The following is a 16,499-nucleotide window of genomic DNA, read 5'->3' as shown; positions in this document are numbered from 1 at the left end:
AAACCTGAGAGATAACCGAATGAGACAGGTTTTTCTCATGGGGGCTGTAGTTCTACCCCTTATGTGATGAAAAGGAAAGGCGGAGAGGAAAGACAGATGAAAGTTTGCCCTTTCAGATGGTTTAGGTTGGGGTAAATTCAGAGCGGCAAAATTCCCTGCGCTTAAATTTGCAGAGATCAGACTGCAGGGACTTCAGTGCGAAAATCTGCTATTTGAGACTGGAACAAAGTATGCAAGCAGCCTAAAGAAAAACGTTTCTGATTTCTGTGAGGCCCTCCTAGACAGCTCTGCGCTGGGAAAATTTGTAGAAGGGAAGGGAAAGAGAAGTGAAGGGGAGCAGTGACTGGAGAGAAGATTTCCTGAAACTAATCGGAAAGAAAGAGCCATCAGCTCTGCCTGGCACGTCGCACGCCCCAGGAGCTCCATGCAGCCGCCGCCAGCCCAGAGGCAGCCAGCTATGCCCGGGTTATTTATTTTCCCCACTTTAAGCGCTGTCATATATTTAATGCTTTAAAAAATAATATCTTCTTTTATCTGCGGCAGGACACAAAGCAAGAAGCAGCTTCCTGGAGCAGCCAGGCGGAAGGGAGCTGGCAACCTGCGCTGGGTCAGGAGGAGAGGAAGATGAAAAGGAGACGGGCTTTTGTTTTGTCCTTCACGGAAGACTTTATCCCGTCCAGATACACAACAGAAGCCTCCTCTCTCTTGGAGGTTGGCTGGCAATGGCCTTCCTGTTTCTCCAAGCTGCTCCTGGGTCATGCACAGGGCAAGCTGTGCAGCCCCATCCTCTGCCAGTGCCTCCCTGCTGCTCCCCGTGCCCTGCAGACGGGTGTCCCTGCTGTCCTGGGTGCTGCTGCACAGCCCTGGCTTCCCTCCTGCTGCATGGGCACGCCGATCAATTAGCGCAGAACAAATAATTAAGCTGATGAATGTCTCTTTTTTCCCGCTTGCTGACTGCAGTTGCCTCAAATTTATGCCTAGAATATGACTGAATTTATTCGCTGCCATTTGCAGCATTCAGAAGAGGTCTTTAATGATTTCTTTTAAGCTCCCTGGACTGATTGTGAGTAGTGCAGGGCAAATACTCATTATTTCCTATCTAAGCAGCAGCACTGATTAGTCAGTGGTTGGCCAGATAAGCCACACCGCCCTGCTCCCCTCTCTCTGCTGAAATGCACAAGGTCGTTTGCTGCTAATGCTCAAATGCAGAGCAAAAACGTGCCCTAATGGAATGGCACACGGAAGCCTCCTGCGTTTTTTCAGGCTAATAAAACAGGAGTGTGCAGAATCAGACATTAAGTAAGAGGGCTGTGGATCAAAGTGAATATGGGTTGAATCTTTGTGTTTTCAGGCAACCCAGTTCACAGCGCTGCGTGCAGCTGAAAGCGTTTTTGGGAGGGGAGTGGGAATGCAGTGAAACTTAAGTCTTGACAGTTTGCGGACATTAAAGATCTGAAGTCAGCTCTTACTTGCCTGTTAGCTCCTGAATCTTCACATGATGCAATGCTAATCTTCAGCCCTTTCCTAAAATAACGTGCGGAGTTGCTATGTTCTGTTAAATGTGAACCATGTGTCACCTCAGCAATGGCTGCGACGGCGAAAAGATGATAAATCTAAAGCTTGTAAAATGTCCTGTGACATTTTGGGAGAAAAACAGGTGTTGCATAAATGTTAGACATTTATGGGTAAACTTGCAGGGGCTTTGAAAGACTGACGCATCTGCCACATAGTCTGTAACCCTGAAAGAAAAGGAGCAAAGCAGGCGCTTGCATGCGTCTCGCTCTTTCTACAACTGTATGAAAATACATCCTCATCTGGTATTGGAATTAACAGAGCTGGACTCACCCCTCCCTATGTCTCCTCCAGGCTTTTGGCTTTTACACCCAATGTGTATTTTAAAACTGTGCCTGTTTAAGTAGGTGGCAAATTGTGCTGGAAGGATTTGGTATGCGGAGTATTTTTATTCAGCTCCCTTTTCTCACACCTTTCATTGTTTTTCCCCTTGGAATATCTCCTGTAACGCTCTACTCATAAAGCTCTTCAAAGGCAGGGCTGTGTTTGAACAGCCTTGCCCAAAATCTGCTCTCCAGTCTAAGACCTCAGACAGGAAAATAACTCATAGGGCCGCGCCGCCGCTGCCGCAGGTGTCCCAGTCTGCCTTGCAGGGCTGTTATCCCCTCTTCACCCGATAAATGTGATAAACTGGGACTTGGTTTTGACCTGCAAGGTCCAAGGAGAAGGCAGCTTTCTCACTTCCAAGTGCCCTGTTCTGCCCCTTGGTCATCGTGGGGTTTTGGGAGAGAGGTGAGGCTTGGGGAAGCAATAACTCCTGCTCCCAAACCTCACTCCTGACCCTCTCCCCTCACTTCAGCCCTACACTCTCCGTGTCCCAGCTGTCAGTGTGACGCCACAGCGTCCTGCTGTGCCCTTCGTTCCTGTCCCAGCAGGGCTGGTCTGAGTCAGTTCCTCTCCTGCTGGTCCTTTGGTGCCTCTTGGGGTTAGGAAAACTACCTCCTCCCCCAGCTCCCATACAGTGGGGAAAACAACCCCTTCTGTGTGACAAGACACATCCCTCAGCACTCCCAGGTGGGCCAGAGGCCGCCACAGCACTGCACTGCCATGAAGTTTTTCACTGAGCCAAGGAAAAGAAACCTCCAGCAAAAGCTGCCTTAGAAAGGACTGCTCCCTCCAAAGAGGTCTTCAATCCCTCTGCTGCTGTATGTAGAGAAGCTTCTTCCTCAGAAAGTAAAATGCATCATCTCATGCACTAAACCCACGCTTCCCCTGTCTATTCTCAAGCTTTCACATTTATTAATGTACATCAGATACTTAACATAGCTGGATTTTCTTCATTCTGATCTACACTCAAATCTTCAAGACAAGGTAAAACTCTTACATGCCAGAGGCTATGATTTTCTTTCCTTTCTTTGGGAAAAAAGTTCAAAATCTGTCGTGGTTAGAAGTATAAGAAATGTAGTGCTTCAAACCACAAGCTTCATCACTCTCCTGTCTCTGTAACACTGGCCAGAAATGAGTATTAAAAGAAGCATAAAAAATATGGGGATGTGTAGAGGGATCCTTCCCTTGCTCAAGCAGTCTATGTTTGAGATATTCCTGTGCCAGAAACTGCATCCAGATCACTGTTTTTAATAGCCACTGATGGGCTAAACGTCCATGAATGTGCCTATTCTTGTTCTGAATTCAAATATATTTTGGTGTTAATAATGCTCTATGGGAATGCATCCTATCATTTAAATACACACTGTGTAAATGGTTCGAAGTTCAGACTTACTGATGCGTTTGTTTTGCTCTCTGCTCTTCTCGTACTGAGTCCTAACTTTCAGTTTCCCTTTTGAGCACTGAGGGTGGATATCAGGACAGGCAAATACACCCTTCTCGCTGTGCCTCATGGAAGATCTCCTGAGCACTAGGTGCAAAATGGATCACCAACAGCTTTTCTGATGAACATGCCCCAGCATTCTGGAGGGAGACAGCCTTTGCCTACAGAGCAATAAGGGTTCATTTACAACCGGAATGAGTGATCGCCTGTAACTGGACACGTCTTGCACAGGTATAAGGCAGGTTATGATGAGAAAAGCACACGCCTATCAAGAGAGAACTGCAAAATGAACCAGTAAGAACGGAGCGTCCGCAGTGAGCTGATGCATAGACTCAAGGCCCTTCTGAGACCTTGGATCCATCCCCTCTTCCAGTCAAAACAAAATCTCCCTGGACACAAAGCAGCACTCCCTGAGGAATTCCCAGGGAAAACTGGAAGGGACATCCCTACCTTTTTGGTCTTGACTGTTGAGGCACAGCAGTCCCCACCATCATAGTTGCAGAAGGCTCGGTTGTTGATGGAATCACAGTAGTTGTCTCCCATGAAAGGCTGGAAAATAAAAAAGCGGAGACTAAGGACGTGGACATGGATTAACAGTAACAGCTATCAGAAGGAGAAGATGAAGCCTTGAAGGAGTGATGTAGCTTGTAACATTACCAACTGCCCTGAAAAGCAAGAGATAATTATTCCCCTCTCCCTTCAAAGCAGACAGGAAAAAAAGGGCACTAGAGCCCTTGTTGGCTTTTCACATCCCACATAAGATGATGCTTCAGGAATATTAATTCGACTAGGCCCAGAGACAGCATCAAGGCATCTAAAATTGTGTCACCTTTTCACAATTTTAAGCTAACCTTCTGAAACTATGTGGGATAAGAAGAAGGCTATGTATAGCAACAAAACTGGCTTGCTTTTAATAGTTGTACTTTCAACCACAGTTCTCCAAACTATGCAACAAGTGTCAGCAAGGAGGGTATATTTTATCTCAAGGAGAAATGGAAGTGGTCTGAGCTGGGCACGGGGTCCACACGCACTCATTCCCCAGTTAGCACTTACTGCGTGTGAGCTGGGTCATGACACGTAATCTTCCTCCACTCCACAGCTCAGAGCTGGGATAATGGAAATTATTCAGAGGGACGCCGAGGAGAGCTATTAAGCAAAATTCATAAATCACCTTGAAAAAGAAAATGTGGTCTATGCACTGCACAGGACCAGAATAATAATCACAATTTTGAAGAAAAGGCTTGAGGTCTGGTTCTTCATTACACGTTGGAGCCTTCTTGGTCATTAAGTACAAGAGCTGTTCTTGGAAATCCGAACCGTGCCTGATGCTAAGAAGTGACTGTGCCACGTACGAGGAACTCAGGCAGCTCCAAAAGGGATGCTGAGCAGAGAGCACAGTCCTATCTCCCAAACACTTCTTATGCCCACAGGCTCATGGGGCCATTCCCATTTTATTTGCTCTTTGGAAAATTCATTTGCTCTCCTCTGAGAAAAACACACCAGGGATTTTCCTACAGGAAGTCATCTCCGCAGAGCGGGTGGGGAGGATTTCACAGCAGTTGCAGTACCGGAGTTTTCCTGATGATAGATACCTGAGGAATCAGCAGTGAGAGCCTACCAGAAAGGCCATGGCCATGGCCATCCATATTGAGACAGACTCCGTGGGGTGGTGAAGATGCAAGCTTTTACTGCTGCTGCTTTGCAAGTTTACATATTTCTGTTAGGGTATAGGAACTCCAGGCCATAATGGCAATACTGGACCAGAGCAGGACTACCATGGAGTGACTAATTGAGCATCACTTCTTTAGTTACAAGCAAATACTGCAAACGCCAGCAAAGAAAGCAGAATTACAGAGTGAGATTCCAACCCTTTCAGACTGGCTGAACTCCACTGACTTCCACAGAGATTGACTCATTTGTACAGACAAAGGCCTTGACTTGCAAAGGCCCTTCCAATTTAATTAATATAACATGAGTTACAGGGAAAAGATTTATAAATCGATGGAGAGATACTTTTATGCCAGTCTGGTCATGTTAAAAACAGTGAACTTTGTTCAACCTCCTAAGACATCTTGATAGGCTTCTCTGTGTTTCCCTTGTATTGCCTGGCTGTGCCTGCTCGTTAAGAAAGGCTTGGCTTTAATTTCCTATGCCTACGTCAGTACCTATGAACACTGAAAAATTACTAACAAGAACTTGTAGAAGAACTTGCCTTTTACTTACAGTGGCACAGTAGGCAAGACCATCCTTTGGAGGTAAATAATAGAACAAATAACACCTATTCTGGTTTGGTACCCAAATCCTCATTTACGAAGCCTTGGAGGCCTGGCTGCTGAAGTCTGTAGAGGTCTTCATGCATATCTTAGTGCTCCCACATTTTTGGAGGAGCTTTGTTTTCTCCACTGACTGTATAGGTAGGGGGTGGGGGGACTAGTTTTCACCAAAACATCTAAGTTAGCTGCCTCCAGGTTATGTGGCTGACTCATAAGCCTCTATTCCAGCCACTAGGGAGCGACAAAAAATCACATTGCAGCAGTCTGGGTTACCGCTCTGACTGCCACGAGTGAAATAATGCCCTGCTTACAGCCTTCTATTCAGGGAACCCTCCCTAATGCTAAGGATATTAATACATTAGGGATTGTATCAGCCTAATGGCCCAGTATTATTGACCTACTAGCTTATTATTTCCTGTTTCCATAGTCATGAAGAAAGGCTTGGTGAAGACGGCATTTCTTCTGAAATCTTACTGCCAGAGAACAAGCTGTGGCCCATTCTTGAATCCTGGAAGCATCATGCTCTAAAAATGATGCTAGAGGCCATTATCAATTGTCTGGGCAAAGCCTCCCACGATGACAGATTGCGATGCAGTGACACTGCTGAATGAATGATGAAAAGAAGGAAGTTTCTATTGATGTAGAGGGATCTGGCAATTAACAAGGATGGAAGGAAAGAGAATGTGGAGAAAAAGCATGTCAGTAATAATGGCTTCTGGTAAATTATTACATCATTGCGAAGTTTGCGTCAGTAACAACTATCCTTAAACAGCAGGAGAATGGATACCCAATGGTGCATCAGCACCTGAATGGCATTTCTTAATGGCCGCTGGATGTTATTTTAGCTCTCTTTGGAGAATAGGGGCGGCTAGCCAGCCTGCATGAATGTAACGCGGGAGATGGCTTATGACATTCAAAGCACTGACAGCAGAATGCTTTTCATTTAGGGAACAACTAGACTGAAACTATTACATTGTTGGAGAGTTATTACCCTCTTGGGCTCAACATTTGTATGCGAAGGAAACCTGTCTTTCACTTCAAGAGAAATCGTGCCGCACAGCAGTGTGGTCTAGTGTTTTGTGTCACATTTAGGAGTTCTGTGCCATGGTCTACCACTGCGGGCAAATAACTCCAATGCGCTTGTAAAATTGGGTTTCTGAGAGCCAAGAGCACAGTTGGTGCTGCAGAAAGTCAGGAGATCTGGGTTCGAGACACAGCTCTTCCAGAGCATGTCCACGCAGCCAAAGCTTCTGCCTGTGAGTTATTCCATTTCCAAAATGGGCACGAAGCCTCCCAGCCTACAGAGGTGCCACAGGGATTGACTTCTTTGTGTCCGTGAGACATTCCAGTGCTGGCATAATGGCAACTGCACGACCCAGAGAGATGAGATCCAGCCCCGCTCCAGCACTAGCAACATTTTAAGAGTTCTCAGGCTTTACAAAGATTGTTGCCAACAGAAACATCGTTCTTCACAATAACTGCTTATTGCAAATAAGACAGAAGACTGTAAAAATGTATAATTGCTGAAAATGTAACTGTTCGGTTCTGATTCTTTTTTCTTTCTTGTTCAGAGAGAGGTGCACAGTAGAAGGATGCATGATTTGCTCACTTCTCAGCTGCGCTGTCCAGCCAGTGCCATCATTCCTTCCTCTGGCTTTCCTAATCTCCACATCACAGTTCAAAGTCTAGCTGGCCTCTGAAAGAACTGGTCCTCGAGTAAGATGTGAGAAACAAATAAAATAACTGAAGCTTTTTGCAGTCTTCCAGAAAATCCCACGTCCTGGGAAATTCTGAAGGTTGACCAATTTTATTGGGCTGTTTGATCATTTTGCTACTGCAAGAGTCACCCAACCATCATTTCTAGGAAAATCACCAGTTTCACCACTGAGTGTCGGAACCGGTGCAGGAGATCTCTGTTTAACTGACAGGGCAAAAGCCTGTTTGCCCCACTGGAAAAACATTTCCAGCCCACGTGGCTGCAGTGACTGTTACCATAACATGTAGGAGAGTAAGCAGGGCCCATCTGAGCAAATGCCAATGCTCACCTCACAGCCTTTGACACAATGAATCAGGGAAGGGTGAGGGTACCACTTGAGTCCTGCTGTGCAGACAACGCTCTGGAGGAGAGAAGGAAAAAAAAATCAAGTTAAGACAAGGAAATCAGTGTACAAAAAGTCAGTGTGTTGGGTCCTATGGCCCTACTGTACTTAAGCAATGAAGTTTAGTTCCTAACACCTCTTGTGTTCTCAGGACCTGGCTCTCCTCCAGGTATTTACAAGAAGTGTTGGACTTGACACTTGCAATAACAGAACATTTGAGAGTAAAATAATATTTAACATTTTCCCTAAAATGTCATGTCCAATATTTCACTCGGGGGGGGGAACGTGGCAGAAAAAGGCAAAGGAAGGGGTCCACTGTCCAGCTCCTGGGTAGTGGGGAGGCATTTTAGGAATTCATTTAAGGATTTCTTTGGTGCTGCAAAGCACTGCTCTGTTTCACTACCCGTCATATCTGTGCTTCCTGAAGATGCAAACAGCTAAAGGTGGACTTTCAGAAACATTTTCGCACCATCCTCTAGATCTTAAATAGAAGCACCTCCCACTACACACCTTCAAAATAATCCCCCAAAAGGACAGCATCATCTGTTACACTATATGAGCTTTATAATAATTTTGGTACTGACTACGTTTATACAGGTTTTCTGTAAGGAAAAAGTTGGAGTGCTTAGTTTTGGAGAAAAATGAGACACCGGCCTACTCAAAAACACACCAAGGACAGTCATTGTTTGCCTGCAGATATGGAAACGTTGATTGTAAAGAATAAGAGGCTTGGCCCGTCAGTGGCGGTGGTGGTTCAGTACCATGGAGGTCTAGGTGATGGGACTCCCATCCATACACTGCGGCATTCACCAGGACCATTTTGAGTTACCTTCCGTGGATGAAACAATGGCCAACATGAACATGTGGGTACTCATCAAAGGACAGGGGCTGGGGTTGGACAGAGGCCTGGGGAAGGAAGGGATTAACATTTGGGAAGACCTGACGCACAAGCCATCCCTCCCCCTGTTTATCCAAGGGCTAATTTAATCCATCTGCAGGGGAACCTCAGCATGTTTTTACAGTTTCTGTCATTTGAGGCTTACCTGGCGTGCGCTAGAAAAAGGACTTTTATACTATCTGACTGGGGCTGTTTATCTTTCCGATGCTCTCGGATTTTCCACTATTAGTCAAGCCCGGCTTGCCCCACCTGCCTCGCAACAGGGCCCGTCTGTGTGAGCGGGGCAAGGCGGGGAGGCTGCAAGGTGCGGGGGCCCTGTGGTGTCAGACGCTCCCCCAGCGCGCTCCTGACAGGCAGCTGGAGATTTCCAGGCTGTTGCCTGCCACAAATGGCGAGAATTTTTTTTTTAATTATTTTTTTTTTCCCCACTCTGCTGTTTATTGCACTTCAGAGGGAAAAGAAAGGAAGCTTTTCCAGGTTTCAAAATAAACAAGACCAGTCAACAGACTGGGAGGGAGGGGGAGAGAAAAGGAAGCAGTTCAAGAGCCTTTGAACCAAAAACTTAAACTGAAGTAGAAAAACTCAGCCATATGCCTCCCGTACCTGAGGCCAGCCAATAAGGAGAAAAAGTGCACTTCCATTCAGCACCTCACATTCCTGGTAAGAAGCGTCAACATCTACACAACCTCTTGGTATGGGTGGATGTGTGCAAGCATGCGGAGCTATCAAAAGGAGCCAAATAGCCCTGACACAGGCTCTTAAGGAAGTGGGTTTCCAAGTGAGACCAATCCCTTGCATAAGATGCACTACTTTCCAGACCCTCTCAGTTCTAAAAATCCAGCAGCTACTGAATTTTGTCATTCCCCTTAGAGGAACAGATGGAAGGTGAAGTCTCCTCAAGCACAGATCTCTGCTCTCGCTCAAGGCTGCCTTGAATCCCAGTGGCCAGAACAACTTTTGGCTGGCCAGCCTCCAGGAAAGGGTGTGCAGCCCTGGGCTGTAGCGCAGGAGAGCCAGCTGACCCTGTGTGACATCCATCACTGGGTCAGTGGGACACTCATACAGCAGCTGGGAACGGCTTCGGGTCCCAGCAGATAACCAGAGCTTTTCACCACAAACACCACTCAGCTCTTCTCTCTGCGGCAGCCAGGACGTGCCAAAAGGATTCAGATGGACAGTCCTGCACAGGAGTGCGTGCCAATGGCTTATTCCCACTTACTTTGCCTTCTCTTTGGATGACTCATTGCTAGCAGAGACTATTAGAGCTACTCCAACTAAGTTCAACCCTGCTAACATCCACTGAGCTGGAAGCAGGGTACACTTGGGAAAGGCACTCAGTCACAATTCTGGGTCCCCCTGCTGGTTTTCCAAACACAGATCCACACCACAACTCCTGCCTGTGCTCCTAGCTTGCTGCTGGGCTGGAGGGGAGCGGGTAGAGGGAGAATCCGGGCTCAAATCTGGCAATTTGAGAAATGAGGGAAGATTCGGGTTGCTGGGCATCACTCCTTCCTCTTGCAGCGCCAACAGCTCCAAAGGTACAGGAGGTACAGTGTGGGGCACTGAGGTGTATTGAAAGCAAGGAGGGGTGCAGGCAGCACTGCGGGAGCCTTGTTAATGCAACCAAGATGGCATCAGTGCACACAGAAAGGAAGGCCACCACGAGGTGAGGGCTGGACCACATCCCCCAAGTGCCAGGCGGTGCTGAGGAAGCCCATGTACCACAGCACATGGGTCCCTGTGGTCAGGGGTCCCTGGGTCACTGCGGTGACACGTGGCTGCCTGATGGCCCGGCTGCCCTTCTGTATCGGCTCCTGCAGCACAGCTGCCCTCCCGCCTGGCCTGTCCCCATCCCAGAAATGCCGTTCAGCTCCAGCTGTGGTTTGGTGGCTGTGACTCCATCTGCTGCGAACAGACAGGAAGCCGGGATGCGCTCCCACAGTAGGTAACAAAGAGCCAAGAAAGCAAATCAAGCTGTCATTTTCTCCTTGTGAGGGAAGACCTAGCGCCTCCGGTCACGGCGCTTCCCTCCCCATTGTGGGACTAACACAATGATGTCAACCATTTGCGGCCTGCAGAGGGGATTAGGTTTCCTCAGGAGAGGCCTTGGAGAGCTCTCCTCCACCTTAGATGGGTCAAGTGTCCCCTGGAGCCCGAGCACAGGGACCGGCATCCACCGGTCCCAGCGAACCCTGTCCTCAGGCACTAAACGAGCATGGCAATTAACCACGAGGGCTGGCGAGGGGATCGGTGCTGCTGACAGGGCAGGGAGACGTGGCTCATTGTGGCTGCGGCCTCCCAGGGCTGCAGACGGGTGGCAGCTCCCGTGCTCCAGGGGCTCAGACCCCACGCTGCCCTAAGTCGTGACTCAGTTTCCCTGCCTGCAAAACAAGCCTGGCACTCATTGGAAGGGAAGAAAGGAGGAAAACAGCAAATCCTACGTGAAGAGGGACAGATGCTGCTTGCTCACATCATTTTTGGTATTTTCTGAGCACCCAATATCATAGGACTTGCGGTGTTCAGGTGTAGGGATAGGGGGAAACGCATCGCCAGTACTGGGGCAGCATCCCCACTCGCTCAGCCCCTCCGACAACTGACCCTTTTGAGGCTACCCCACGTGTCTGCATGGTATTTGGCACGAAGGCAAGCACCCAAATTCAGACAACCTAGGAAATTAGGTGTCGGCACTCACTGGGAAAGAGCTGTCAAGCTGTCTTTCTGAAGCACTTCACTTTTTTCTCTTCGCTGCCTTGTAGTCAGCCTTGGCAGCTCTATCTATAGGTGTCTTCAACAGCTCGCTGCCCCTTGCACACATGCAGCAAATGGGAAATCACGGGAAGAGCAATGATTGCCCCAAATGCAGTCTGCCACAGAACAGCAGCCACACACAAGATTGCAGGTGGCTTTTTGTTCCTGCTGAAAATGATTTGGAAGACGCTGCAAATTCGCACTGATTTCAGCAATCGGTTTCGGACCAAGCAAAGCAACTCAGCCTCAACCAATTCTGAAAAAAAACACATTAATACGATGACATTTTGTTGTTGTTCCTCTGAGAAGACACTTGATTTCTAAGCTTATTTCATTTTTCTTAAGCGAAAAGTAAAAAAAAAAATACTCGTTTTTCTTCAACGACAAAAAAATACTTGGAAGTTAAATACTACGTTACGTTCAAACCCAGCATGGTTTTTCTCCAAATTTTTGGTTCACCAAAAAATCACAACAACAAAAATATCTCCTTGGTTAGAAGAAAGCATTTCTTGCGTGTTTTAATTTGACAGAACTTCCAGCGAACCGAAAAATCAAGTGATTTGCACAGCTCTGCTCTAAACAACTCCCAGAGGAGGGATGGTTCCCTCTCCCCACTTTGCTTCCCTAACAGCTGTTGCTTGAGCAGCCACACACAAATGCGTTTCTTTCTTGCTGGCTCTCCCTGTGTTTTATCCATGCATGGCCTCTCAAATGCAAGTCCCGCAAATTGGTTCTACCTTTATCTGCTGCTCATACCGCACTGATCTGCACATTATTTGTGCCTGAAGTGAAGTAACAGAAAGTGATTCCTTTGTATCACTGAAGTACTTTGAGATCAACAAAGACGCCTGTAAATGCAAGCAGCTGGTCGCTTCGCTTGCATGGCACAACAGCGAGCTGTCACTGAACATAAATAGAGACACGTATTATTAATGATATATAGCATATGGCCATGGGGACCTTCCCCTAAAGCATCCCAATCCCCATCTCTCCAGGGTCTCCACTGGCAGCAGCATTTCCCCCAGCGCGGGCTCCCTGCGAGGCACAGCTCACCATGGGTGACATCCTCTTATCTGGGGAGCAGAACATGATGGATGTCTTACAGCTACCGAACCCCCCCCAGCATCGCCCCTCCAGCTGCCTACCCTCCGGGTCTCCTTTCAGCCCTGTGCACACACAACTGCTGCTTGACAAGCAGAAATCCCTGTGTGACCCAATGGGGCTGGCAGGACGCAGCTCTGCGTTCCAAGGAGACATGAGAGCAGAGCCGCTTCCTCTGCGTGCCCCGAGAGCCTCCCCACCATCACCCAGCACATTTTCCTGCCTCAATCTCACCCTCCATCTACAAAGTGTTAGTGGGTCAAACCTGCATCTCCTTTCTGATTGCAAGGTCCTCAACCATTAAGGCAAACAAGGTCTTATTTACCACTGTACTCTGGGAAACTGTGATTTTGCCTCCATCCCTCACTCCCCTCATCCCCCCTTTACTACTCTGTGTTTTCCCTGCTGCCTAATGAGCCCTCCAGAGACCTGAAGGTATAAAACTCGTTACAGCTCCCTCTGCGCACCCGCATCAATAAACGAAAGGAGCACAGCAGAGAACGGGAGGGAAGCTGTCACTTTATTTCACCATGAATTACAAAACCACTTTAAAGTCTAGCACTCGGGAAAGGGCCAGTGAGAAATTGCCCCTAATACAGATAGGGGTTTTCTTTATGTTCCATGCCAGAAACTTGGCAAGGCCCGGGCTTAGGCAGTAATATAATCTCGCTGTCTGGAGAGAGTGGGAAGCGGGGACGGACTCTTTGAGCTTGTTGTATTCTGTGGACTTACGTTCCTCATCCCTTTCCAGGATTTATTCTATTGCTCTGTACGGCCCTGTGTGAAACAGGGAAATACAAAGCGGCAGAGATTTTCAGAGCAGCTCCCTAAACCGCAGCCACAGCACGTGTGTGTGTGTCTCCCACCGATATCCGTGTGAAACCAAGCAGCTATTTGCTGCCTGAGCACGGCTGGGTGTGCGTGTAAAGCACTACGTATAGGTGTGCGTGCCCCCGCGGGGCTGACCCACGACCTGGAGGGCACCCAGGACAGCACGCCGCAGGTGGTTAATGCTGCTGTGCTTTTGCAGCAGGAGGAGGGAGAAGCGGTGACCTCTGGAAGGGGCTGTGCTGAGCTGGCAGCTCTCACATGCGGGCCAAGTGGGGGGCGGGCAGGACCCAGCCAGCACCGCTGCTTTGGGAAATGAAATACCCCCTGTATCAGCTTCTTTTGTCAGCCAAAAGCCGTGCAGAAAAATCCAGCCCTGCCACCCGAACTGTGCAAAACGCTGAAGAGGAAGAGAATAAAACCTAGCGGGTGCCTGATCTCTCATTTTCCACCACATGTTCCTGTAATAATGAATTGCAACTCCCGCATCAGCCCCTTGGAGGTCTTGGGTGGATCTGAGCACCATGACTGGGGGCCTCTACCTTGAATGGATTTTCATTGGGAAATCACCAAGAGGAAACAACTCGGAGGGAACGGCACCACATTGCTAGAACAACATGCAAAGACACTACAAAACCCAGGAATTATTTTCTAAAGGGCAGAAGACCTTTCCCATACGTTCCCCCTCGCTGCACGAACCACGGCTAGCTAACAGTTTGCTCACTGCACACGGACAGGTAGCAAGGGATGTAGTTAGTGCTGCCAGGCACTGACCTTCACTCTCTGAGGGTTCATCCAGTGCTGGATGTCCTGCACGGTCTCGTTCATGCGCAGGAGGATGGGCTCATGGCTGTGGTCCAGACACGAGGTGGTACACTCTGCGCCTGCACAAAAAAGGAGATGATAAAGCTACAGGACAAAGCATGCGGCTTCTTACCCTTCCAGCTGAAGGACAGGATTAAGGCTCATTTTTCCTAAATTGCAATTAGCACTCAACCATAACTATCACATATCTCCCAGCCACACGTGAAATGCTGAGTACAACCCTGCATCTCAGCAGACTGTGGGGGTGGCAAACACGCCAGGGCTTTTTTGTCTGAGCTGCGTATCTAGGTATTTCTCTGGCTACTAACTCCAGGGAAGGGGTCAGGTTTTGTTCCTTCAGACCATCAAGAAAATGTGAAGTTTTTTCCCTTTTGACTGTTCTTCCAAGCAATGGGGCCGATTAAGGTAAGGTCACCAAACTCATCTCACCTGTGACATGACATAATCCCATCGCTTGACCTATCAGATTTATGGACCTTCAGTAACAGTCCTTCAGATGTGACCAAGCCTAATGGTACCGCAGGCAAGCTATCACCTAAGTCCCATACTTGATAAGAAGAACGCAGAGAAGTAATGATGGCTTTCTTCACACATAAACCTGCTTTTTCTCTGATTAACTGTCATACCCAGTGGGAATCCTGTCCTTTCTTTATTAAAACACGCTGCGATCCTCCGCAGCAATATCCCAGAGCCCTGTGGTGACACAACCATAAGCCGTAGTGTGTTGGACCATTACCATTTCCCCCCTGGAAAATCACTCTTGAATGGCACAGCTGCTGCAAACATGTCATTAGGATTTCTGCACTCCAATCAGCGCTGGGGGAGGAATTAATCTCTGCGCTGGTTTGGAGAGCTGAACCTTTGGCTGAACACACACCTCAGCCTGAAGGGCAGATTAGGTGTCTGAGGAATTACCAAAGGTGTGTGGGATTCATAGTGACCACGACTGGATGCTATTATTTTCCCCACCTGCTTCTGCCGTCTCACGTCCTCCCTCATGGAGGAGTCAGTGGGAGCAAGCACACGTTGCTCAGCCAGGGAGGCCTGGGCAGCACTTGGGGTTTGTTTCGCTTTCCTAGCACCAGCAGCAGCTCCGTGGACCTGCTGGTAAGTGCCCATAGGCACCAACCCGACTGCACATGAACAGAAAGAGCACGACTTCCCAGAAGGCTTCCCAACCTCCCCCCCCCCGCCCCGCAAATAGGGGAAAACATGTTGTGGTTTTGTCTGGAATAAAGTTATTTTTCTTTGTAGAGGCCCATACAGTGCTGTATTCTGGATTTTTGATTAAAATAGTGGTGATAACACACTGATGGTTGTTGCAGAGCAGTGCTTACAAGGACTTTTCTGCTCCTCCTGCTGCCAGTGAGGCTGGGGGTGTGCAAGAAGCTGGGGGAACACAGCCAGGACAGCTGCCCCAGACTGGCCAAAGGGCTGTCCCATACCATATGGCATCACACTCAGCAAAAGAACTGGGGAAAAGGAGGAGGAAGTGGCAGGGGATAGTGGGAATGATGGCATTTGTCTTCCCAATAAATCACTATGTGTGACGAGCCACGCTTTCCTGGAAGTGGCTGAACATCTGTTTGCTGATAGGAAGCAGTGAATGGATTCCTTGTTTTGCTTTGCTTACACACGTAGCTTTTTCTTTATCTAGTAAGCCGCCTTTACGTCAACCCATGAGTTCTTGCACTTCTCCCTTTCTGATTCTCTTCCCCATCCCACTGGGGGAGAGCGAGCGAGCAGCTGTGTGGCGCTGAGCTGCCCGTGGGGTTAAACCCCATCAAAACCCCAACAACCTGCTCCCGAAAGGTGACGCTGGACGAGCCTAACAAAGCGTGTGGTATGTCTCCATCTGCTGAGGATAAGAGCCAACGGCCGCTGTGCCCTCTGAGAGCTGCTCCTCACACCTCCACAAGGATCCCATCCACTTCCTGACCTCCAGGAGGGCTGTAGGGTCCCGGGACCAGGGCCACCAGACCCCACATCAAGGCACAGCACTGGTGGCCAAGCCAGCAGGGCTGGCGGAGGATGGAGAGCAGCTGGGGGCCCTCCTGCTCCCAGCCTCCAGGTGCTCCCCCCCTCCAGGCCAGAAATCCCAATTTCTCTCTTTGCAAAACCCCGCTAGGTAACCTCATCTCAAGGGTAAAACACCTCGCCACATTAAGAGCTGCCGCAGCCCGCACACCGCCGCGCTATTTACACTTACGGAGAGGAGCGGGTCTGAATTGTTTTGATATATGATCTGTAATTGGCATCATTACAGAGCGATGATCTCATCCAGGTCGTGTTCTCCTCCCCGGGGAGGGAACACAAGGCAGCCCGTGGTCCCTCGCGTGGCTGAGATATAATGAGGGAGCTGCAAAATGAGGAAATTTCTCCAAGTT

At 48.6% G+C, this 16,499-nt stretch overlaps 1 protein-coding gene across 1 annotated transcript in view; it reads right to left on the bottom strand.

Annotated features, from left to right (window-relative positions):
• The window catches only part of PAPPA (pappalysin 1), a 175,090-nt gene that overhangs the window by 12,667 nt on the left and 145,924 nt on the right, over positions 1 to 16,499 (bottom strand). Inside the window, exons 19-21 of the mRNA XM_021414277.1 lie at positions 14,062 to 14,171; positions 7,659 to 7,730; positions 3,791 to 3,889 (exon numbers count right to left, since the gene is read on the bottom strand). Coding sequence (XP_021269952.1) covers positions 3,791 to 3,889; positions 7,659 to 7,730; positions 14,062 to 14,171 — 281 coding nt within the window. The remainder of the gene's footprint in view (positions 1 to 3,790; positions 3,890 to 7,658; positions 7,731 to 14,061; positions 14,172 to 16,499) is intronic.

This window comes from Numida meleagris, chromosome 16 (genome assembly GCF_002078875.1).
Source record: "Numida meleagris isolate 19003 breed g44 Domestic line chromosome 16, NumMel1.0, whole genome shotgun sequence".
NCBI lineage: Eukaryota > Metazoa > Chordata > Aves > Galliformes > Numididae > Numida > Numida meleagris.
The sequence above is the reverse complement of the archived record's forward strand: the minus strand, read 5'-3'. Positions and strand labels throughout refer to the sequence as shown.